This window comes from Gobius niger (genome assembly GCF_951799975.1).
Source record: "Gobius niger genome assembly, chromosome: 11".
Lineage (NCBI taxonomy): Eukaryota > Metazoa > Chordata > Actinopteri > Gobiiformes > Gobiidae > Gobius > Gobius niger.
This window is the reverse complement of record NC_136862.1, coordinates 17,602,990-17,627,270: the sequence shown is the minus strand read 5'-3', so window position 1 is coordinate 17,627,270 and position 24,281 is coordinate 17,602,990. Positions and strand designations below refer to the sequence as shown.

General features: G+C 40.4%; 4 protein-coding genes across 4 annotated transcripts; all 4 read right to left on the bottom strand.

The window, feature by feature from the left end:
* Window positions 1-3,081: 3,081 nt before the first annotated feature.
* Window positions 3,082-7,788, bottom strand: chrdl2 (chordin-like 2). The gene is made up of 11 exons (XM_079566883.1): window positions 7,635-7,788; window positions 7,344-7,456; window positions 7,175-7,268; window positions 6,356-6,501; window positions 5,825-5,918; window positions 5,551-5,606; window positions 5,072-5,234; window positions 4,753-4,941; window positions 4,497-4,670; window positions 4,024-4,116; window positions 3,082-3,923 (listed from the first exon to the last, which is right to left on the bottom strand). The coding sequence occupies exons 1-11, from the start codon at window positions 7,699-7,701 to the stop codon at window positions 3,790-3,792; spliced, it is 1,323 nt and encodes a 440-aa protein (XP_079423009.1). The 5' UTR covers window positions 7,702-7,788; the 3' UTR covers window positions 3,082-3,789.
* A 346-nt stretch (window positions 7,789-8,134) lies between these two features.
* On the bottom strand, window positions 8,135-11,649 carry LOC306970000 (uncharacterized protein). The gene is made up of 6 exons (XM_079565815.1): window positions 11,390-11,649; window positions 10,840-10,993; window positions 10,367-10,585; window positions 9,567-9,773; window positions 9,291-9,479; window positions 8,135-9,171 (listed from the first exon to the last, which is right to left on the bottom strand). Exons 1-6 carry the CDS (start codon window positions 11,501-11,503, stop codon window positions 8,147-8,149), a joined length of 1,908 nt encoding a protein of 635 aa, XP_079421941.1. The 5' UTR covers window positions 11,504-11,649; the 3' UTR covers window positions 8,135-8,146.
* Window positions 11,650-11,859: 210 nt separating this feature from the next.
* Window positions 11,860-14,777, bottom strand: spag7 (sperm associated antigen 7). Its single transcript, XM_079565524.1, has 7 exons — window positions 14,633-14,777; window positions 13,775-13,842; window positions 13,539-13,627; window positions 13,368-13,452; window positions 13,202-13,291; window positions 12,462-12,618; window positions 11,860-12,371 (listed from the first exon to the last, which is right to left on the bottom strand). The coding sequence occupies exons 1-7, from the start codon at window positions 14,715-14,717 to the stop codon at window positions 12,259-12,261; spliced, it is 687 nt and encodes a 228-aa protein (XP_079421650.1). The 5' UTR covers window positions 14,718-14,777; the 3' UTR covers window positions 11,860-12,258.
* Window positions 14,778-17,547: 2,770 nt separating this feature from the next.
* On the bottom strand, window positions 17,548-23,550 carry LOC306969936 (7SK snRNA methylphosphate capping enzyme-like). The gene is made up of 4 exons (XM_079565724.1): window positions 21,882-23,550; window positions 20,224-20,442; window positions 19,440-19,563; window positions 17,548-19,365 (listed from the first exon to the last, which is right to left on the bottom strand). The coding sequence occupies exons 1-4, from the start codon at window positions 23,526-23,528 to the stop codon at window positions 19,331-19,333; spliced, it is 2,025 nt and encodes a 674-aa protein (XP_079421850.1). The 5' UTR covers window positions 23,529-23,550; the 3' UTR covers window positions 17,548-19,330.
* Window positions 23,551-24,281: the final 731 nt, after the last annotated feature.

The following is a 24,281-nucleotide window of genomic DNA, read 5'->3' as shown; positions in this document are numbered from 1 at the left end:
CGGCAGGGGTTTTAAAAGCCACAGATATAAAGTCACTTTTACAAAGTAAATGACTTTAAAGTACTTTTTGTATCAAATCTGCTGCAGTTACGAACAGAGGCAGGTAGAGCAGCTAAAAATGTACTCAAGTAAGAATAAAAGTAACTACTTTTAAATCATTTTATTCAGTAAGAAATAATGACTCAAGTAAGAGTAAAAAAAAATACCTGGGAGAAATACTGAGTACTGAGTAACTGTTTGAGCATAAAAGTCTGATCTACATTTCCGTAGACCGTTTGAGAACACCAGGAGGCCTGGGGGAATGTGGTGAGTCTGTGGTCGGAGGGACCGATGGCGCAGATTAGCAGCCTCGTTTCCGTCAGTCTGCCCCAGGGCAGCTGTGGCTGCAAGAGTAGCTTACCATCACCAAGTATGGAGTGAGTGAATAATGCCAATGTAAAGCGTCTTTGAGTGTCCAGCAAAATATAAAACCAATGCATTATTATTATTATACATTATGAGAAACAAAATGAAATGAAATGATGTAAACAATTCTAGTATTTCCAAAGGAAAGGCCAGAAAAATATATATGTACTATACTGTGGAACAAGTAGATATTTGTTTTACTCAAGTGAGACTACAGATACATCATTATAATATTAGAAGTAAAGAGTAGCATTTGGTAAAACTTCTCTTAAGTACAATTACTTCAAAAAGTTACTCAAGTGCATGTACTTGAGTAAATGTGACTGATGACTCGCCTCTGCTTACAAATATTGGCACCTTGGTAAGTGTCTATACTGTGTACTTTTAAATTCAAAAATATTTACAAAAAAACTCTGTTTACCACAAAAAACAAAACAAAGAACAACAGTTCCAAACACAAGGCAGTCACAAAGATCACTTTTTAAGAGATGATGAAAACGAGGTCACACGTTGATTCTCTATGACATAATATGGAGAATATGGTTATTTCATAGACCTGGAAAATAGTCTTTTATGACTTCTCTTAACACACTGTGAGGAGTTGGTCCCAGTGGTAAAAAACCTCAAGAATCACGAATCAAGATAGCTGGATCTTGGGTTCAGAAAGTTTCCATTAGTACAACCAAATATTACCTCCATTACAAGCATTTATTTGGAAAAGTTGCAAAAACAAAGCCTCTGCTCTCAGCCAAACACAAACTGAAGAGTTTGGCCAAAAATGTTGACATTTCAAATGGGATTGTGTTTTATGGCAACATTTTCTGGCCCCTTACACTTGGAGGGAGTTTGACATAAATATAGAGGTGGTCATTTGGAAAAGTACTCAATACCCTGAGTCAAGAGAGTGGCACTTTAATGATTTGGTTTCTAAGCCCTTGATTCTGTGCTCATAAAGTCAAAGTTCTGACTCGACTCTTGACCTGCATCCAAACTGAAAGCACGGGCTGAGCTGAAGAAAGTTATTTAGAATGGCTGCAATTTGAAGGATCTAAGAGAGATTCCTCAGTGAGAAATAGTTTCACCTTCATACTTGATGCCAAATTCAGAAGCGATTTGGAGCTGTTACCTTGGCAACACAAAACATAACCTGAAGGATTACTATTTTCAGTTTTAAATATTGGACTTAACATGGCTTTATTCAACCTTTTAGAAAAACTTTTACCCTTTAAAAATCTGGAAGAATGCGGATCCTGTAAAGTAAAAATATTCCCAGTTTAGTAGTACTTTAGTGGTTGTAGCACTTGCTTACAGAAGTACCAGTACCTCCTCTGCTTCCTGTCGGTGCTCTGTCCATAATTGTTCTCAGTTGTTATGAGGATGTGGCTGACAGTTTGCACTTTGACCTGAGCCTTAATTGATTGTGGGAGTTGTTTAGATGATGACATGACATTTGTAGTTTTCTGGCCACACTCCCAAAATGTAGAGCAATTATCAAGAGTGAAAAGGCCAGGTTTGTGAGTACTGGGGCTTCCATGAGGCGGTGGAAGTATTTTGATGAAGTATAAACTGCACCTCAGCGGAGCGCCTTAATCAGCAGAGAAAGCAAACACAGATATCAGGCTTAATTTATCCAAACTCACTGTGACCTTGGAGCTTTCTGATTCACACAACAGAGACTCATGAGGAAAGACAAGCGCGTTCTGTTTGACATGTGTTGAATGCCTAAATAACACAATTATTATAAATGTTTTGAAGAGCAAAATGCTAAAAGTCAAACTGATAAAGCTGTCAACGAAATACTAAGACACTTTGGTAACACGAGGCATTTTAATTTGTATCACTCTGGAATAAATTGACATTTTTAAGAAAGAAAGTATGAAGAATTTGATGTGTGTGGACACAAATCCCTGATATAGAAGCTGCTCTGCTCTGAAAGAACACAGTATCTTGTTAATAAAAGAGCAAATGTATGCCTGAACCAGTGTCCATGATCCTGATGCCTGACATTGCAGGCCAGAGCCAACACTGGTCTGAGCACAGACCAATCATCCAAATGTACACATTCACTGATTGGTCTCTCTGTCCTTTGCGATTCTGGTGGTGTCCAAGTCTTTATTTACAGTAAATGAGTCATTTGGGTTGGCCGTGGTGATCTTTGGGATGGGGGTAAATGCTCTGGACACAGGAGACATTGATGAGAACTGGTCAAACCATCAGTTTACACAAAATGACTCATTATGAGATTAGTGTAAATCAGTGATTTTGGCCACATCACAGACGCCTGTCAGGCTCCACACAGCGGCGCTGTCAGGGCTGAGCAGCTGAGCCTTGTACTTGGGTAAAAGTACCAGTAACTCACCAGGAAAATATAGGTGTTTGTTTTCTTTAGACAAATACAATTTGAAACATAAACAATATCCTAACATTAAGTAGGACACTAGAACAACAATCTAATGTGCTCGTATGTCAAGTACATAAAATGTGCAGTATTAAAACAGCAGTATTTCAATATTCTGAGCACAGAATATCACACCTTCAGGACAGTCAGCTGTGAGAGTCACAAAGAGTTTAAGTGTAAATAAGACGTTTATAGATAACTATGAACTTTTGTCAAGGTACTGTATGTGCATGGTTGCAGGTGCAATGAGTTCATCAAAAACAAATTTGCAACAATTTTATATTTTTAATTGAGTAACGTTTACCAGCTATACTTTGTACTACATACGAGAAGCCTGTAGCAAATTTGCTTCAGAGAAATCATAAGTACAAGCCTTTTTTTTAACATAAGTGCTAGAAATCGAGTCATCAATCAGCTTGAACGAAATCAGAAACAGTCACACTCACAAAGACGGGAGGTCTCTGTGATCCAGCTCCAGTCAAAACACACGACTGTATAAAGCTGTCACTTGTGTTTTTGATTTGATCTCCCTGACGACATTTAAAGAAACAGTTCCTGTTTTGGGCACTGCATTAGAACGAATGGAGCAAACTCAACAAGAAGCACAGCCTGCAATGACTAAGATTACGTCAAGACTAATACAGGACATTTTTATAAGGGCTATTTTGGCTAAAAACATCCCCTTCAAGCAGTGATATTTCTGGTATGTGAAATGAAAAGCCCACTGGGCCACATCAATACTGTCTGTATAAAAATAGATACGTATTCTCACTTTAAAGACAGAACTGGATTCACAAAGCCCATTGTTATCCTTATGCAAAGCCCCTCAGTATTTATAAACGCAATCTTAACACTCTTTAAATTAGTTGCCAAGGCTCAATAAATATTTACACACAATCTTTACATTCAATGTAACACTTTGTCTCACAAACATAGCTTTGATGTTTGGCTGTTACTTTAGCAGAAAATGTGGTCATATGAAAAGGTTATGGTGAACACAGTCCTTCAGTCTGCTTAGGGTCCAAATAATTCACTATGTCATGTATCCCGTCCGCACATAACACCGTCTGAGTGGCTTTACTCAGATTTCTTGCTTCTTCCTTGAATCTTATCCATGTCTCTGTGAAATGCATCAGTACAATGATTTATCAGCAGTGAATAGTGAATACAAAATAGTAATATAGTGTTCAGATCTGATGCTGTACAAGGATGTAACGCACCTTCATTGATTGTTGTCAGCAGTGTATTATTTTTTGGATGATCTTTTATATCTTTTCTTTGAACATCCTCAATCTCCATTAACTGTAAAACACCTGTAGAAACAAAGATACAATAAAACAGTGATTCTTGGCTGCTGTAACATCGACACACCATCACCCACAGGACGCCAAGCCACGACCCAATGACGTCTATGAAGCTGGAATCAAGATAAACTCCTCAGCACTACCCTGACAGATATATATCGGGTAGTGTTTTTATACTTAATCACTTCAGTTATTGAAGGATATGTTCTCTGTGAAAGGCTTTACAACCCACTGAAAACACTCCTTTGTACACCAGTGTACACAGACAACTACAGTGCCTTGTCCAAGGACACATCGACTGACTGAAGCTGGGATCGATCGGCCAATTGAACGGGGCTTATCTGATCACCCATTCTCATCATGTGACTATGTAGTAAGCAATGTAATACCTTGTACACTTCTCCACATCAGCATTTCTACTTCAGCTGTACTCTGTCTTTCCGCTGTAATGATCTTCATCATTTCTGGATTGTCCACTTTTAAAGAGGACTCCACTTTGTAAACCTGGACGTCACTTTGATGTCCCATGTGACACTGTGTCTGGTTGTTTGCAGCTTTACTCTCTGAGGGAAAGAAATAGCAAAACCACAGTGGTAGAAGTCATACGTTTAATATAGCAGGGACAGATATGTGCTGCGGTCTCACCTGGACATGTGCTGCAGCACTTTCCTGGTGATTTGGTGGGATGTTTGCATGGATACTGGCTGGGACATGTGATGCGTTTACAGTCCTGGTGGCCGTCATTACAAGTGCACACGATGCATTCCAGGACCTTCCCCAGAACCGGGTGCCACATGTCTCCATGCGAGTATGTCTTTCCATTGTACAAACAAGCTGTGAGAAATGGAAAACATCTGAGCGAGCTCCATATGGAAACAATTGTATATTTGTGAGGAAGATGTCCATAAAATCAAATGGCTATAACATGTCGTTTTGTAAACGTCTTGTTTTGATAAAGATTTACCTCTTTGGTGTTTCCGCTGCAGCAGGATCTTGACAGTGGTCTCAGAGGCTCCTTTGAGGTTGAGTTTGCTCAGACTTTGGGGAGAGGTCCTGACCCTGGGTGCAGTGGCACCGTCCGGCCACGCCCTGATGTGCTCCACTGGACATTGGTCCACTGAATGCCTCTTTGTGAACGCACAATAAAACACAGTTAGTAGAGAGCTGGCTTTACTTTGCTCACTCCAGAGTGAGAGAAGAAGAGGAGTCATCATCCGCCCTCAATCATAAACATTTACAGCTCTGTCCCAGAGCCATGAATCATCACCTGCACTTTTTAGCACTTCAGAGGCGCAAAAAGGGGAATTATCTGGACTGTAAAGAAGGCTTTCCTTTGGTCTGAGACAGCGCCACAGTATATACTGTGTTTGACTTTCAGCTGTATAAAAGGAAAACATCTACCAAAATAAATCATATTTGTGGGAAGATACATAGAGAACATACAACGCCTCGGTTGAGCTGTTGGAGTCTGTCGTCATTCAACGTTGAACCATTGTGATCTACAAGAGATATAAACACAGAAAATACAACTGAGGTGCAGATTCTCTGTGAAGTATATGACAGTGGTTCCCAATCCGGGTGCAGTGATCCCCATAGGGATCACCAGATAAACATTATCTATGTAGTTTGAATGGAAAACATGTCCTATGGGGGTCACGTCTAAAAAGGTTGAGAACCACTGACATAAGGTGACTAGGTGCAGTCTGAACTGTGGTACCTTTACACAACAGGCAGCAGGTGTCTGGGACTGGAACAGGGAAGGGGCAGGTGACCGCCGCACATGTCTTCAGGGCACAAAATATGTTACCATTCTGGGGAGAGAGCATTAACACTAAGCCATCTTTCGTTAAAAGAAAACACTCAACAATAAAATAATCATCTGCCTTATACACATTTCCCTTGAACAATATTAAATACGAAATCAATAATAAACAGTTGAACAAACTTTCATGAGCTGTATTAACAGTTTTTGTATTAATGTCAATTGAACATTGCTTTGACATTTGCTTAATGTCAGACTGAGGACTCACTTAAGTGAATCATCCTCCAGTGTATCGGAGCTGGACTGGTGCAAATCACTTGCATATGACTTTCAGTGGGTGGTTTATAGATTATCGGGTTTTGTTGCTTTAAACAATTAAAATACAATGCTAAGTTTGTAATGACACATGTGTTGGATTGTTGCATTTCACAGAACAATTTGACCAAATCATTGTAATCAATAATATTAACAGGAGAATGGACTTACAGAGCATGTGCACAGGACACACTGGTTTGTGTGTCGGGACGGGAACAGCTCCCGTTTAGTGAAGCTCTCTCCTGGTTGGTAAATGCTGCCGTTGTAACGGCATGTCTTCACAGAAGCCCTGAGAGCAGCGGGGAACTTGGGCTCATCTGAGAAGATAGTTCATTGTTAATTGAGGTCTCTTTGAATATAGGCAAAATTGGCTTTAAAATATGCACCAGAGATAAGATACTATCTTGGGCTATACATCAGCAACTCTTTTTTGAGGAAACAGTGGCACAGGTGGAGACAGGTCGTCAAAACTGAAAAGTTGGTGAACTGGGCTCCAGACATGCTGGTCTGAGAGGCCAATGACAGCCACAGATTGGCAGAACAATGGCAGCTAAATAAGTCTGCCCCAGGGCAGTAGTGGCCAAGTAGTTTACGACCATTGAGTATGAAGCGATGAATGGCCTACTGCTGTGCGTTGAGGAGCTTATCAAGCTTGTAAAGTGCAATGTAAATCCAAGCCACTATAATTAAAACCTAAACCGGCTCAGATGTAGGATCCACAGACCTATCATGTATGAAGATGCATCACAAAAAAATTAAATAAGCTCCAAATCAATGTAATTATCAAAAGAAATAAATAAATCTGATGATTATGAACGTCTCCACACGATGGTTTATTTTTTTCTTTCTTTTTCCCCCTCCCCCAAGAGGCTGTATAAGGCTGTAGACCTGGCGTAAATAACGCAACAGTGGCCAAACAGTTCCCAATGTGTCAGTTTAAAAAAAAATGTATACTTAGCCCTGACAGAAAGAGTAAACCCTGTTTATTACCTGTGCATCGGGGGCAGCACTGCTGAGGCTCCACCACAGGGTTATCACAGGACAGAGCCGCGCATCTGATCGTGCTACATTTCACATGTCCCGTCTAAAGACAGAGCACCACAGTCAATACTCAGGACACCGGACTACTTCTTATATCAACTCAAATCATGAGGTGTACCTCTGTACAGAGACATCTCATACAAAACATCAATCCAAAAGGCTCCAAGTACGGGTGCCAGCTGTCCCCCGGGGCGTAGTTTTTATTTTTAAATGTGCAAAAGGCTCCGCGACCTGTGCGTCGGAGGAAAAGGCAAAAAGTCTAAAATGCGTTGATGAATCATGACGGGTTATTGTCAAGATAAATGAACAAAAATAATAAAGGTCTTATTAAGCTTATAACAACTGTTAATCTGAGGACAATATTGAAAATTCCCCCCTCTACGCAAGATAAACAAGCAGACAGTCCTACCTTTCCGTGGTTTCAGTTCAGCATCTGCAAAGCAAATGATGAACAAGAACAGAAACGTGGACTTCATTTTATAAAAGTGCGTGGCAATACATACAAGGCGCCATAAATCTGTATCTGCGGGACAAAAACTTCAGAACAGCCGCTAAAAAGCAGAATACAGCGCTGCTCTATTTCTGTATGTGCGTCAACGCCCCCTAATGACGAAAAGTTGCACCGATGTCAAGTGCAGATAAATCTGATCAATGCATGAGATGGACTTTAAGTTAACAACAAAATAAAATGATCAATAAGATGTGAGAGTATAAAAACATAGCATTAATATAATGATCACAAACACAAAATACACTAAAGTTCCTTCAAAGGATATGAGCACAGGAGTATGTTTAGTTTAGTTTCATATTTTTTTATTTAACAAACAAAAGTTCCAAATAATATCAATAAAATGATTGCATGTATTATATTCCCTGAGATGAAGTCGATGCTCCCTCGTCTGCCTCTCATCAGTTTTATGCTCATTTGTACACACACTTGTGCAACCGCAGATTGCGTCTATCGGCATATGCTTTACCGCAGTGCTCACACACGCATTGTTTGACCCCGGTGTGCATGTGTTGCTTGTGTATCCGTAAGTGTGCGTCCTGGACAAATGTCTTGCCACACAGCCCGCAGACAAAAGGCCGCTCGCCAGTGTGCACACGCAAGTGCACCTTTAGGTTCTGGGGGTTGTTGAAGCTCTTATTGCAAGTGGGGCAGACGTAACTGCGCTCGTTTAAGTGGACACGCCTGTGGACCAACAGGCTGCTCTGCTGGCTGAAAGGTCGGCCGCACACGTCACAGACATAGGGCTTCTCGCCGGTGTGCACGCGCAGGTGCACCTTCAGGGAAACAGATGTGCGAAAGGCCTTGGAGCAGAGGGAGCACACATATGGACGCTCCCCCGTGTGGGTGCGTTCGTGCACGATGAGATTAGCTCTTTGACTGAAGACACGGTCACAGAAAGAACATTTAAATGTGTGGTTCATTGGCTTTGTCCCAGAACTGTGAACTGACATGTGATCTTTGAGGGTCTCGGGGCGGGTATAGCTCCGGCCACACTCGCTGCAGATGTAGGGCCTGGCACCCGAGTGCAAGCGCATGTGGCGGTACAGGTTTGTTTTAGCTGTGAAAGATTTCCCACACACGTTACAGGGGAAGGCCTTCTGCCCAGTGTGCACACTCATGTGCCCCTTCAGCTTATCTTTGTCAGTGAAGCCTTTGCCACACTCTGGGCATTTGAAGGGTCGTTCTCCTGTGTGCTTGTACATGTGCCTTTTCAGAGATGCAGACTGATAGTAACTTCTGTCACATGATGGACATTTGAAAGGTTTGCCTCCAGTGTGAGTGCACATGTGCTTCCTGAAGGCATTCTCACTGTCGTAACCTATCTCACAGATACCACAGTTGAAGCGCCATCTTTGTGGCACAGAGGCTGTGGGGTTAAGATCTGAGGTGTCGGACGCGGGGCTGAATGTCATAGTGTTGTATATTTCCTCCACTCCTACAAAAACAAAGGAACATGCAATTGTTAAAATAATAAAAACAGTAATTGTTAATATTATCATTATGATTATTATACATTCTTTAACATTTAAATAAGCCAAATATAACAGAACACACTTTCAAAAGTAGATTCTTCATTTTCACATTTAAAACTGAAGATGGGAAAAGAAGCTGGCTCTGCCCTCCCCTCATCCTCGTCGGATCGATCTGCATTCTGAGCGGAGTCCTCTGTTTCTTTGTGAGAGGGACTGTCTTGAGCAGAACATATTTTCTTTCTGCACACTGTGTTCTTTGAGCACGCCATTGCTGAAACAATCAGAACACAAATCAATTCCGTAGAGTTTTCACAATTCTGAATTACAAGAAAATGATTACAGAAAGTGATTCCCTTACCATTTACACTAACATCTAGATCAATGTTGTTTCTAGTAATATATACAGGAACAAACTGTGACGTTCCACTCTCACTCTCCATCTCTGATTGGTTGTTTTCCTCAGTGGGCGGGTCAGACATTTTCTGGGCTGATCCATAGAGGTTGTCAGCTGCGTGCAAGTTTTCATCACGCCTTGTATGACTAGTTCTGTGACATTTCTCTGCACCTTAAACATACATAATAAACCAGATATATAGAATACTGTGACAGCATGGACCCTGTCACCCAAACCTAAAAAGACCCACAGTCATCTACTCATCTACATGTTCCCCCCACTACAGCGCCTCATATTATGGATTACTAAATCAATGGATTAAAAATTGGACTAAAGTTGGCAAGGGTAGATTTACATGCCAGTGCATATTACATCATGAAAAGAAATACCAAATATAAATCATACAGTGTTTTTTGTATTCTACAATATGACAAATTCTCTGTTGTCTGATAAATTTTGAAAATGACCAAAAAACAAAACCAATTTGATCCCATCACTGTAATATTTAATAAAAGATATATAGCTTTTCTCATCATTTACAAATTATCTTGAAACAGTTCAATCATTGCCATGTCATCACTCTGTTCATTCAATGTACAGTATTGACCTGCTGTGCCACAGTTAGTCTATGTTTTTGTATATCCTCCCACACAAATAAATGAAATAAATAATAATAAATGCAATTATTTTAGTTATGTTCCTGTAAAGAAACACTGTTTTAACTGTTCTCATCACCATCCGATGTGGCATGTACAACTACTCACCATCAACAATAGCTGCCAGGCTAATATTTCCCCATTTGTCTTTAATGCTGGCGGCAGGAGTTAACTCAGAATCTGCAAAATCCTCTTCCTCTGATTGGCAATCCTTCTGATCAGGCAGGACAGTCTTCTTGTCATTTGCTCCATAGCAGTGGTCCGACTGCTCAGTATTGGACTGGCCCTTGTCCCTTTTGCTAACTGCAACGTATGAGTGTTCAACTCCTGAAAGACAAAACAGTCGCACAATGATTGTAGGGGAAATAAAAACTTATCACCACATTAAGAATAGCATTAAAATGGTTTCTGAGGCAGGAATCATCTAATATATGCCATAAAGAAAATGTGTGTGTATGTTTATGTTTCATGTTGCACAATTAAACCAAAATTAAAAATAAAAAAATAAAAGACATTCTTATTCGGGTGTGTGAGTGAGTGGTAACACATTGGTTATTCTGGACGCTAAATTATTCACATACCCACTCTGGAGTCCTGAAGGATGTATAGAACATGGGGCTTTGATGAAGGAGGATGAGCAAGTTTGTCCAGTTTCAGCTGAACTTTGACAGGCTCTAAAATGCTGAGGATTTTCCCCAAAGCCTCACTGCACAGAATTTCCATCATAGAGGCAAACTGAAACAACACAGAAAAAAGATTGTTACCCACTGATTCATTGATTTCCAGATTTCTTCAAGGACAAAGCTAGAATATCACTTATTACATCTATTTAAATTCCTAAGCAATTCCTTTTTTTACGTTACAAAAACAAAATGTACCAATAGAGAGTAAGGATTTTCAACTTGGCAAATTGAGTTGCCACTTGCCACTCAATTGGCTGCCGTTGCCACGCTGTTGCCATGTTACGACATCGAGACCTCTCCACTATCAACAACTGACATGAGTATACAATTTCAGCTGCGTAACGAAATCTGATTTTTAATCTTACTATTCATTATGCAGACCGTTTGGTTTTATAGCATACATCTGCAAAGCATTAATAGTTTTTGTTTTTGCACATAAGGAGTTTACCATAGTGTGCGCCTCCCCGCTCTCTGTGAGCCGCTTGAGTCCCGCCGCAGCTGCGAGCACCAGGCTCTCCATGACCGCGGCGAGCTCGGAGTCGAGGCAAAACGAGGCGCTCATTCCTCCGACAATACTTCAAGTGACTGGCTTCAGTTCACCAAGCCCACCACTTCAAATGCACTCGAAAATTAAGTTTGGAAAGGAGGTGACATATAGAAACCAGGGATCAGAACTCTTGACGACGCATAATATAACTGGATGGTGGTGAATATCTATGTAAAGGAACAACAACAGAAGCAGTCACTTCCGGGTTATGAAAACATCTTCCGGTAACATCTGAGTAGCAAGGATTTATCTGTTTACAGAAAAAAAAGTTTATATTCAATCCATAACCAATGCCATTTGTTCACATTGCTTTATTTAACTCTAAAATAACTGCAATTTATGACCAATGTAAAAATGCTTTTATGTGCAAGAATGTCAATATTTACCATTACAAGACATCACATGGCTTTCTTTACCAATCATATTTTAACGACAAACGTCATGACCTTAAAATGTATTCAAATCTGAAAGGTTAACACTGATTTTACGAGAATCCTAAAATAACAGAAATTTTATTAAAACGCATGTCATTTACATGCATGTTTAAAAAAACTGCTCTTAAAATAACCAAATACTGTCAACAATTGGAGGACATATACAGTGTCAATATTGGTTATTAAAGACAGTTACAGACAAATGCAGCCCAACAGTTAGGATCACCACCTGAGAATTCTCCGCTAGCGACTGCCACATATTATAAGTTATAGTGAATATTGCAGTAGACCACGCACCCGCAGACAAACACACAACAGAGAAGACACATTGCCGTCTCAGGAGCTACTTTGAGCCCCGGCATCATCCTCTCGTTTCTGTCGTTTCTTTGCTCTGATCTCATTCATAGCTTCCTCTATGGAGCGAGTGTCCCTCTTGTTAGCCACGGGTACTGAATGTACAAAAAACAAACAAAAACGTGTCTTGAATCGTACATTACAGTGCTTGATGTGACGTCTTGTTGACATTGCAGTGCGCTTACCACAGCCATATGCGCTGTTGGCCTCTAGCGTGTGTGCTGCGTCTTTGGCGGCTGATGTGCCAATGAGGTGACTGTATTTGTCTCTGTAGTTGGAGTTGGGGCATGTTTCAGACTTCTTAGACTGCTGGGCCTCTGCATCTTCTAATGCTGCTTGCTCCTGCATTAAGGTATAAAAACACATATTTCATTATTTTAATCCAGTCATTAAAGAGGGGGTATTATGCTTTTTTCAATCACATAGCACCAGTCTATAGCACACTACAATGATGACGAAACCTTCTGTTGGTCTGTAAATGCAGTAAATTAGAATAACTGCCTTGTATGAAATTGCTCTCTCAAAATGGTTGTAACGAATGTCTTGAAATAGGCCTCTGTCTCTTTAAGAACCTCTGACTCTTTCAGACACGCACGGGGGTTCTGCTGAGGGGCAGTGGTTGGTTACTCGGCTGGTGACGAAAGGTCGGAGGCGTCTCCGGGAGGTGGGGGCGTTCCTAGGAGGACTCAGGTAAACCTATCCCTAAAATGTCTGCCATCAGAGTTTTTACAGATTACTCAAAAATACGTGAATGTGCCAAGGCAACACTTCAGGCATGTTTTTAATGAGGGAATGACATAATAACATGATGTAAAGCTTGAAAAAGTCGATTTTGCATAATACCCCCCCTTTAAGTATATAGAACTGATCGTAGCCAAATAAAACAAATATATAAGCACAAATTAAAAGTAAAGTGTGATCAAACCTTCAGTCTGCGGCGCTGCTCAGCTAACTTTGGGTCCCACTCCTCTCCTTTGCGATACGCCTCCAGCTCTTCATCTGATGGTGCAAACTCCTGCAAAGAGAATGCATGTAATGCTGATAAACTTGCCACAATATTGTGATACTTTTCTTACAACAGGTATCCAAACCTTCTTAAAAAGCATAACATAACGGCTCTCTTCATCTTCCCCAAATGAGAAAGAGGTCAATCCAGCCACTTCAGCCACGTCATGTCTACAAACATAGAAAATTAAGCAACGTCATGAATTACCAGAACAAGAACTCTTGTTGTCCCTATTTAACAAGAAAAATCTACTTACAATATACTTCGTTCTATTTTGCCCATAGGATTGTATTTTCGTTTCTGTTGTGTACTGTCTTGAATGAAATCGGACACTTCTTTTTCCATCTAAAAGCAAGAACATCACACTAGTAAAAAACAATTTACTTTGTTTGCTTCATTGCAATACCCAGTCACATCTGCTCACAGTATACTACAACCTACTAAACACAAAGTAACAATTACAAAACAGGCCCATTTGAAAAGTGAACCTACTTTTTTTCTGAACTCTGCTTTCTTTCTTTTTTCGTTTTCCTCCATCTTCTTGAGTCTGGCCGCTTGCTCTAAAACAGAAGGGAAAAAAAGCAAACAGACCTATGAAATAATACTAAATAATACAGCCCACAGAAGAGCACAGCATCGTGCAGTATTTCAAAGATATCATTCTGAGGAATGTATGAATACTAAACACACAATAACAACTTTACAACTTGCATTTTAGTTATAATGAGCACAAGACTGATTCACTTTAAGAAAATGTTTAAGTTGTTTTTTAAAAGAGCTGTAAGTGGGGAATTCTTATATATATTATACTGATAGACAGTACAGTTTGTCCACATGTGATCTCCACATCTCCTCAGGAGGAGGCTCTGGTGCGGAATTTAAATGTTTGATTATGATATTGCCAATCAAATCCACCTTGTTCTTATGAAGGCTTCATGAATCACCTCTTCACATCACCAGGTGAGTGAGTAGCCAATATTACGATGAAGGTGTACGTAAATTATAAGACACCCGTAAGTTAAACGCCAGGCTTTACCTAAGGCTAGTTGTTCTGGTTTCTCTTTTACGTCTCAACCTTGAAGCCAACAGAGCCACAAAGAGAGGAAGCAGGTGAATCTGTGTCTTTACTAATGATGCACTCACTTCTGTAGATCTAAGAGTCTACAGAGGGCTGTAGCAGGACATCCCCGGTTCCCCAGTGAGGCGGTGCTACACAGGGTTCAGAAGAGTTTACTTCAGCTCAGCTGGCCAATGGCAATGTTTCCTTGATCTGTCCTTTAATGCGTGCAGCAGCCAACTATATTTCAATAACGCACTAAAGTGATGACTAAATATGTAATTCCGAAGTACCTCTGGCCTTTCGTCGGCTTTCTTGGTCACCGACTGTTGGAGGTTTTTCCATCGAGTTCAGAATCGAGCCGAGAAGGTCCGCCATCTTGGGGATATGGCAGGTCGGGCTCCCACCACTTCTGTTGTTAGTGGAGCGGTGCAGTGTGCGCATGCGTACTGGACAACAAGTGAAAGCGCCAGCTGATCCAACCACGGATTATAATTCAATAGATCCAACGAGTGATGAATGATGAAGTTAAAGGAAAGACAGGCCGAAAGAAAGATGAATATAGAAAAAGAGAGAGAAAAAATAAAATCCTTTAACAAACAGACAACAATCTATACACATTTACAGCAAATCATCCTGAATTTCTGGCACACCATTATTAAAAGCCATATTTTTGGACAGGTCAGTGTTTCTAAAGCTTTTCATACCCATTATCACCTAAATAAATACTTGACTTTTCAAGTGCCAGTGGATCTAAGGACTGTTTTGATTGATTGATTGATTGATTGATTGATTGATTGATTGATTGATTGATTGATTGATTGATTGATTGATTGATTGATTGATTGATTGATTGATTGATTGATTGATTGATTGATTGATTGATTGATTGATTGCCATATAGCCTATCCTAATAGATGACTATAACAGTGGAGTACCAAAGGTGGTACCAGTGGTACAGTTGAACAAACATGGCCTAGGTTGTCTAGTTTATTTTACATAAGCACTAGAAACATGATGCACAAGTAAATGCTTTTGTTTAGTGAACAATTCTTTGTGCGTCACTGGAGCGCTGTGCAATATCACAAATATGTTAGCCTATTTTTAAATGCAAGTTTCCTAATAACAGTACATGTAAGTACTACGTTTGGTGAGCGGTGCTTTAAATATCACTGTACTGTGTCCCACAGGCATCTGGGGAAAAATCCTGACTTTTCATGTTTTTTCCTCAGAATTATATTTTTGAAAGAGCTGGTCCCATTAGCCAGACTGCCATCATCCAATAATAGTTTGTTTTTGTCATTTGGGCAGAGGCATGGACTCCTCCCCCGGGGTTTGAAATGTGTATAAATGCAGCATCAGCCTGCCAGCAGCAGTCTGAAAGCTTATGTAGCCAAACATGAAGGGACTAAGCTTCATGCTTCTTGTGCTTCTCCTGATGCTGCCAGATGGGGAGGGTAAGCAATAGCCCATACATGGAAACCCTTAATGACATAATATAGCAAAAATAATACTCAAATAATTGATGAGAATCTGTTTGCAAAGCGTATTATTGTCCTATTTAGCGTTTATTAGCAGAAATAATCTGCACATCCAAAAATGTGCAGTGTTGCTTCTTTAACTTTGCTGTTCTCTTCGGTTCCATCAGGTACTGATCCAGAAATGCAGTACTGGACTTGTGGGTATAGAGGACTCTGCAGACGGTTCTGCTACGCTCAGGAGTACACTGTTGGTCATCATGGTTGCCCTCGCAGATACAGGTAGACCAGACTATGTTTTATGAAGCTGGTCAAGGCAGATTTTGGTCATACTCATGTCCATAATGTTATTTCTTGACTTCTAGGTGCTGTGCCATACGCTCTTAACTGTGTGTCGAGAGAGGCCTGCAGGATGGCAAATTTCCCCGAGCTATTCTTAAGATAATTCGAGTTATGTAGTTCATATCACTGATCAATAGACACATGTTTTGCAGAGGAAATAAACCAATTCATCATTACCAACTGCTTTTTGTATTTGTTCAATTAAAGCCGGAAAACCATCACCAATCATAGAGGTGACTCTTCTTAGGTGTCCCTTGTTTTGACCATAGGCAAAAATCAGTATGGAAAGCGGCAGAGTTGGTTCTGGCATGCTTGCACACTGCACTGCCCTGAAAGAGAGACAATGATGGACAGCCCGAACAGCTGTGATGGTAAAGAGCTTTTGTGAATGAAATGTGAATGATGTCTCTGCTCTGTTTATGTCATCTCTCCGCTCAGTCTGTCTGTCTGGACTACATTGTCTAGACCAGACCTGCACCCACCAGCCATCACAAATACAAAGCACATGTCCATACCTGCCAATAGCCCGGTCAAACATCGAACAGGAAACTTGACTGGCAAAAATCAACTCTACAACTTAAATTCAACACAAAAATAGCCTTTCCAGGGAAAAGAACCATCCTGGTATTACAGGTATGTATGCTATTTGTAAACAGCGTCACTGCCCTACATTGTCAATTGTTAGATCTTTGTACTGCCCAGACAGTGCTGTTGTGACTAAGCCCAACAATAGCTTGATGTTGACACTAAGCAGCCTGCCTCCAGTCCATATTCGGCAATAAAACTATAAGATATATGGATGGAGAATAATTGTAATTCTTTGTAAATGCTTGTTACCCTTATAAATAATATTGTCATCAGCATTAAAGGGTTCAAGGATTAACTAAAACTTTCAGATGCAAAACTAATGTAACAAAGAAAAGAAAAAGACTAAGTCAAGTGTTGTATTATTTGTTTTTTGATCCAGTTACTGTGTAAAGCATCTCAATAGGGTGTGTAGCTCGTTTTGTCGTCCTGTAACAATATGCTCTACTACTGTCACAGAATTTCATATTTCATTTTAACATTTTAAATTTTATCTTGATCAGAGACTTCTTTTGAGGTCGCCGTAGCATTTTATTTTCGGCTCTCACTGATTATTTTTTTCTATTTTCATAATTGTGAGTGCAGCTTGGCTTCCCTCTTAGTTATCACGTTATCAGCTGGTTAAACATGCTCCATCATTTCAATTTGGTTCACATTTCTGAACAAGGAAAACAAGTGCCGCCAGTGTTGCACCGACTTTTCCTTTTGGCAAGAGTAATGCATTTTTCAATCACCAGGCGTTGCAGTTTAGTACTATATACTGTATGACAGTGTGCAGTCAGTCAGTGTCAGACACACCTTCATCCGCCCATCCCCAGGCAAAGCATATTCTGCCAAACTAATTAAGAACTAAACTGTACACATCGCTATGAAACTCAGGCATCCAAAAATAATAAAACACAGAACAGATTCATTTCAGATTCAGTCTGTATTTAGTTTGCCCAATTTTAAACGTTTCTTAAACTTCTCTGGTTTTCAGGAACTTTATATATCAAAATATAAAATATGCATCAAAAGGTGGATATTTTCTTTCAGCACAACTCAAACAAATCGCACACTGATACATACAAGTTCCAAATACTAGATCCCTAAATGAATGTTTCTAACTGATCATTGAAAGCCTGAGGATGTGATTGTCTCCAACTTGGTGCCATTTTTAAATATATATATATTTTAGCAATTAATCTGTTACTTTGCCCTTGTTGCTTTAGAAAATATAGTCTGATAGGTTTTTAAATGATAAGACCAGATCACATTTTTGAAACATTTAACAAAATGAAAAAGAACTAGTCTAATAACTTACATCAGTCAGACAGAAAAAACAAACTTTAACAGATCTGATCATTGATCACTGTTATTTCATACCTTGTTTGAATGGATCAAATTAAGACAAAAGGTTTAAAAGAAATAAAGACCTCTGAAAATACAGTTAACTTAAAAGAGACAAAGAAAAACAAAAAAGCATATTTACAAAGGTCACGTATTAAAATACAAACATACACCGAACATCGTATCCTTTACCCAAAGGACGCATTTGACCAAATTGTTCTATCTGTATATAAACATTTTCAATAAAAGGTGTGCAGTGCGAAAGTACAATCACAAAGACTAAGCCACTGGAAATGTGTGTCCTTGAAGATGAAATCTGGCAGAATCTGGTATTTACGTAATGCTTTAATGCAAACAGCTCAATTACATTTAATAGAAAGTCATGGTTTTCATTTTATAAAAATGATAAAATGTAATTTGCTTTATCCCAAAAATATTTGACAAATAAACGCAACCAGACACTGTTTGAATTAATGCCTTCATTTCCAGATATGAAAATATCAGTGCAATTTCAGACCTTACAAAATCATACAGAAAGTGCAACTAATAAGTAGCCAATGCTCCTTTAAATTTAACTTAATATCGTCAGCCTGCACCACAAAGAGCCCTAATGTAAACCGCTGATGAGAAGCTCTGGCTTCAAACGCAATGGCATATTGGAAGCACCTCCAATTTCTATTAACAATTCAATTGGTTAGTGGAACAACCTATTTTTGTACCAAACTCCAATGTACAAGTGTCTTGTAAATTATGAGTTTCACAAGCAGAACTTTTCATACACTGTAGATGTATGCAGAATGATTTAATAATCTGAAATTAACTTTAAACTCAGAACAACATTGCAACTGGTTTTGTTCTCTGCATAGTTTACTGTGTATTTGACAGCATCAAGACACATGTTTAGAGAATAGGTTGTGCTTAACAAAATACGACTGTGAATGTGATGTTGTAGATCATCTGTCGGCATTGTCTGTTTTTGTGTTGACATTTTCAGATCAGAGAATAATAAATTGGTTGGCTTTTTCAGTGTTTACATTAAATGTCTACATTATGCTGAGTGTCACTTTTTGTTGTAGTTATTACCACATAATCTCCTTTCTCTTCTTCATGCTTATTTGGTCCCACTTTAGTCATTTTATTTCATCTTCTAATTCTTTTAGTTCCCAAACATGTTTGCAGTGCAGGTTCTGGCTGGATAGTCTGTATGGTGGCAATTTAGGCTCTTCACATTCAAAGTCCTCAAGGCAAATAAAAAAATCATTTGTGAAATAAGTAAATAGGCCTCTGAAAACCTATAAGGAGAGGAGAAACAAAATCAGCACTGTGTGAACATTGAAGGAAATAGTGTGAGAATGGGATGCATTACCTTTGACTGAAGATTTGGGGGCCCCAAGGTACTCATAACTTGTGAATCCCACTTCACTCGTAAGATAGGATGTAAATTGCTCAGGTTTCAGGCTGATATTGCGGTAGTTTCTGTGAATATTATCCTGGGAACGAAAATAAAAGAAACTTTAAATGCAATCCTTGTAAATCATCACCAGGCCCAGTTTTCTTACAAAATAAGTGACAGAAATTCTCCCATTTGGACTTTATTCTGCGTTTAATACTTCCAACAACAATAATAAAAAAAAACACGTCATGAAGTTTTCTGTTATTGATGTACTATATCTTTAAAGTCAATATTGTAACTTGATGTCAAGAGACTCACAATGGTGAATATACAATTGCACTTAATCTGCATTTGTTCCTCGAGATGAAATAGAATAAAATCCCATTCAGGGGATATAGACGTGTTTGTAGGAATCAGTAAAAACTGGTCATGAAAAAAATATTTTTCTTTGGAAAGGATTGCTTGGTCTCAGAAAGCACTAAAGAAAGTCAAGGCTGGTTTATACTCGCATACACTACGGTGTTCAAGCGATTCAGCCTTGTATCAGGAGCCCTACACTGAGCGCAGTGGGTCGCTGGACTGTAAAAGCAGCCTTTACTGGCCAAGATGACGATTTATGATTCTACTGAATAATGCAGTATAGATACCCAAAAAAAAGCATTGTTCAGGTACCAGTATCACAAGAACCGAGTACCGTTAAAGTACAGGTGCAAGAAAACTCATTCAGACAAAATATTAAATGAATTAAGTTACTTACAGTGAGTTTCTTCCGCCGGCCATATGACTCCCAGGGCTGAGGCTCCAGGATGAGTAACCCGCCAGGACGGAGATGTCTGTAGGCTCTTTTGAACATGCGCTTCAGGCCAGTGTCGCCCCAGTTCAAATGAACCCATTTGGTCACGCTCAGACACAGAATAACATCATACTCTGAGCGCTGAGTCACAAGAAGATCGTCACTCTCCAGAACATAATTGGCCTATAAAAAGAGTGAAGATAAAAAAAACACTAGTAATAATAATAATAATGCATCGGTTTTATATAGCGCTTTTCTGGACACTCAAAGACGCTTTACAATGCATTATTCATTCACTCCATACTCGGTGGTGGTAAGCTACCATTGTAGCCACAGCTGCCCTGGGGTAGACTGACGGAAGCGAGGCAACCAGTCTGCGCCATCGGCCCCTCCGACCACCACCAACCACTCACTCACTCACTACATTCGCTAGGCTTCCTGGTGTTACTAAACGGTCTCCCATCCAAGTACCAACCAGGCCCTTCCCTGCTTAGCTTCCAAAGTCTGACGGGATTGGGCATCGCAAAGGCGGTATGACCACACTAGCAACAATGAAAGCACAATAGACATATAAGTAAAATATTAAAATAGGGCTGGACAATATGATGATAAATCTTAAAGGAATAGGCCACCGTTTTTACATACTGAGATATGTTCTTAACTTAGCTTTGACGAGTTCTTTAGGACCTGTCTGATCTTCCCCCGTGCCTTCAGTCACGTAAACACAGCGCAGACGGCGTTAGCATTTAGCCTCTCCCCCTCTCCTCTATAGCTCCAAAACAGGTCAAGATAGAAGCTATACTATATTGTAAGGCGTAATAATACCAGGAGTAGTTTGGCATCCGCACAGTAAAGTGAAGATTACTCCGCAGTAAAGTGAAGATTACTGTGCGGATTTCGAACTACTCCTGGTATTATTACACCTTACAATATAGTTCCCCCTTTTATCCGCTTAGAAAATCCACATTGTTTAATTTTGTGTAATTATACTTTGTAGTGTAACACGTCACGTAACCATATTTAAAAAAGGGAAAACGTGGAAGAGCTTGGTAGCTTCTATCTTGACCTGTTTTGGAGCTATAGAGGAGAGGGGGAGAGGCTAAATGCTAACGCCGTCTGCGCTGTGTTTACGTGATAGAAGGCATGGGGGAAGACCAGACAGGTCCTAAAGAACTCGTCAAAGCTAAGGTAAGAACATATCTCAGCATGTAAAAACGGTGGCCTATTCCTTTAAACTGTGACTTGAGCCCAGCAATTATCGATCTGCCAATTTGGAGAGATCATTATTCACTTTGTGAATCAGGTCTTCTGTGTTCATGCAGCTCAGTGCACAAACAGTAATCAGCAAAGGATCAACAAGTGTGTACACCTGTATGTGTGAATGTGTGCGTGTGCGAGTGGTTGGTGGTGGTCACATACAGTGAGGCCACACTTCTCTCACTCTACCTCAAGGGCAGCTTTGGGTACGTTTCACTACCGAGTATAGAGTGAATGAAAATGATTACAAATAATTCTTTATTTTCTTTCCCTTATTTCTAACTGAGCTTGAAGAAGCTCACTGGGCTTTTGTTACCATATTATTTTCATTATGAACAAGTCTGTCAATCATTTAATATACTCACCTTTACAAATGACACATTTGAGGGGAAGTGGCCTGGTTGTAAACTGGTCACTTCAGTCAGTGGAGGTGCAGCGATGGGCCCTCTGGAGATGCGCAGAGACACTGGAAAAGTAGAGTTGACAGTCTGGCCAGCAGGGGGCTCCTGTCTATCACTTGTGTGACTGTCATTGTCTTTTCCAGTGTCTGCAGAGCCACTCTGCATCACCAGCTGCCCGTTCTCAGTCTTTCCCACAGCTTCATTTTTGTGATCATTCTCTAAGGCTGTATGACTCTCTTTCTCCTGAATAGCTCGTCTGGCCTCTTCTGTCTGCAGCTCCGACAAATAATGCCGAATGTTCTTACGGGCTCCATACACCAGATCACCGTCTATGTCCAGGCCCAATATGTGTGCAGGTTGAAACCTTTTGGCAATGTAAAGGGTGAGGTGTCCCGAGTTGCAGCCTAGATCGAGAACATCTTTTCCCTTGAACCATTCAGGTTTAAAAACACGTATGCGAAGATCCTCACTTGCACCAGGGTTACGATAACCATAATACTTGTTGTAATTTCCATACAGAAACTTTTTTCTCTGGTACTGTGATTGATGTGGCCGACTACCTTGACCATTTTTGGCTCCACTTTTTGGTGTGCTAAAGGGCTGCGATGTCCCTGTGCCGCCATCTTTGACAGACTTTGTAACTGGCGTAGAATGGGTCAATGGTGGGTCCACCTTTCCAGAGTTGCGCCTTCGCTTGCGTTTGCTTGTGTGTTGATTTGTTCCCGTTACAGATGAATTGAACTCCTCATGGAACATCATCTCTTTGCCGCTCCCAGAGCAGTCAACCAAGTGTTCACGAAAGTCCCCCACTCTGGATGTATCAGACTCTTTGGAAACATTTTGTGCAGAAGAGGAGGGAAATTCATTGTCATATTTTACACAGGAACCCGTTTTGGCTTCAACTCTTCCAAAATCAGACATTGTCTGTTGTGAAGATGAATTACTAACATTATTCCCTCCATGATGCCTGTTACGGTGTCTCTTTTTGCCACCACTTTTGTAAGGAGAAACCAAAAAGCTGCTGTCTGCAATACCGCTGTTAAGGTTGAGTGGATCAGTAATGTCCCTAGGGATAAGGATCTCCACTGGGTCTCGGCTTTTTGCAGGGAGTGGAGAGGATTTGGGCGTCTCTGCATTCAATGCTTTGTTTACCTCTTCATCCAGGAGACTGTTGAGATTGAGAGGATCAAAAATATTTCCGCCCAAGAGGAAGTTTGTTGGCAGAACAGAGTCACTCTCTGAGTTAGCCCTTCGCCTTTTTTTGCCAGATGTTGGATGCTTGAAGCTAAAGCTTGACGTATTGCGCCGCTTTGCTATTCTTGATTGTTGCGGTTGTTTGGAATGATGAAAGCTGTTTCGACGATTAATGCTACTGTCATTTCCACTCACTCTCTGCACCGCAGGTTCTGAGTTAGAGAGAGCATCCATAGTACTGGTGTGCTTGGGTGATGCAGCAGAATCAGGAAAAGGACAAGCAGCAGCACAGTCTGGTGTAGCAGCTACAATTGCAGACATATTGGCATAACCTCCAGTGCAATCTGATAACTGGAGCGCTGATGCTGAACTGGCCTGAGGACTGCCAGTTTTCATGGTCTCCTCATCCACAGACATCTCAGAATGTAATCATGTAATGATTTCCAACCTAAAAGGAAAGAGAACAATTATTAACAACATATATTGAAATGTCAAATTCAAGGTTGACTTAACACTATAAATACCACAATAAATAAATGAAAAGTTTAAAAGGGACAAAAAAGTGCAATATGTTTGTCAAAATAATACATTTCACATTTAATTATCTGCAAGACAAGTCAAGAAGTTATAAAAAATTAAGTGTTAACATTAAAATAGCTCTAAATCTTTCGTGCACAACAGCGACTCTTCCTGTCAACAAGGTGTGAAAAGTTTGGGACTCCCTGCGTCGGCCCATGGTGGTGCGGTTAGCTGTGGCTAAGCTAACTAGCTCCCAAGCGGGCCACACAGGAACGTCGAGAAAACGATTAACATTGCCTTCATTTTGACCATAAAGCGACATACGAACACTCAAGTATGTACCCACCTCTATGCGCTGTTGCCCGGGCACCTCTAATATCTTGTCACATTAGTGAAAGTGATACTATGTACCAGATGGTTTGCACATACAGCCGTAAATGTTGTTACCATCAAAATAACAGTCTCACCTCAGCTCTCCCCGCCTCTCGGACTCTCGGGCTGTCGCTGCTCTCTCTCTGGAGCTAATGCTAACGCAGCTAGCTCCGTCGCCAGTCCTGCAGCAGCCGCGCTCAGCTGCACACACGCCGCTGCAAAAACTCAATCCACACCCCTGGACTGTCTTGCAGACTTATTGTGTGAACTCCTAGTAGC

Coding starts and splice junctions, on each gene's coding strand:
- chrdl2 (XM_079566883.1), bottom strand. CDS start 7,701: ATGAAGTCCACGTTTCTGTTCTTGTTCATCATTTGCTTTGCAGATGCT. Junction 7,269..7,343: donor TGAGATGTCTCTGTACAGAG/GTACACCTCATG, acceptor CTCTGTCTTTAG/ACGGGACATGTGAAATGTAG. Junction 5,235..5,550: donor AACAGCTCAACCGAGGCGTT/GTATGTTCTCTA, acceptor GCGTTCACAAAG/AGGCATTCAGTGGACCAATG.
- spag7 (XM_079565524.1), bottom strand. CDS start 14,717: ATGGCGGACCTTCTCGGCTCGATTCTGAACTCGATGGAAAAACCTCCA. Junction 13,843..14,632: donor AAGCCGACGAAAGGCCAGAG/GTACTTCGGAAT, acceptor CTTCTGTTTTAG/AGCAAGCGGCCAGACTCAAG. Junction 12,372..12,461: donor CAACAGCGCATATGGCTGTG/GTAAGCGCACTG, acceptor TTGTACATTCAG/TACCCGTGGCTAACAAGAGG.
- LOC306969936 (XM_079565724.1), bottom strand. CDS start 23,528: ATGTCTGTGGATGAGGAGACCATGAAAACTGGCAGTCCTCAGGCCAGT. Junction 20,443..21,881: donor CAAATGTGTCATTTGTAAAG/GTGAGTATATTA, acceptor CTCTTTTTATAG/GCCAATTATGTTCTGGAGAG. Junction 19,366..19,439: donor CCCCAAATCTTCAGTCAAAG/GTAATGCATCCC, acceptor CTCTCCTTATAG/GTTTTCAGAGGCCTATTTAC.
- LOC306970000 (XM_079565815.1), bottom strand. CDS start 11,503: ATGAGCGCCTCGTTTTGCCTCGACTCCGAGCTCGCCGCGGTCATGGAG. Junction 10,994..11,389: donor GCGGGGAGGCGCACACTATG/GTAAACTCCTTA, acceptor GTGTTGTTTCAG/TTTGCCTCTATGATGGAAAT. Junction 9,172..9,290: donor TGAAGAATCTACTTTTGAAA/GTGTGTTCTGTT, acceptor TTGTTTTTGTAG/GAGTGGAGGAAATATACAAC.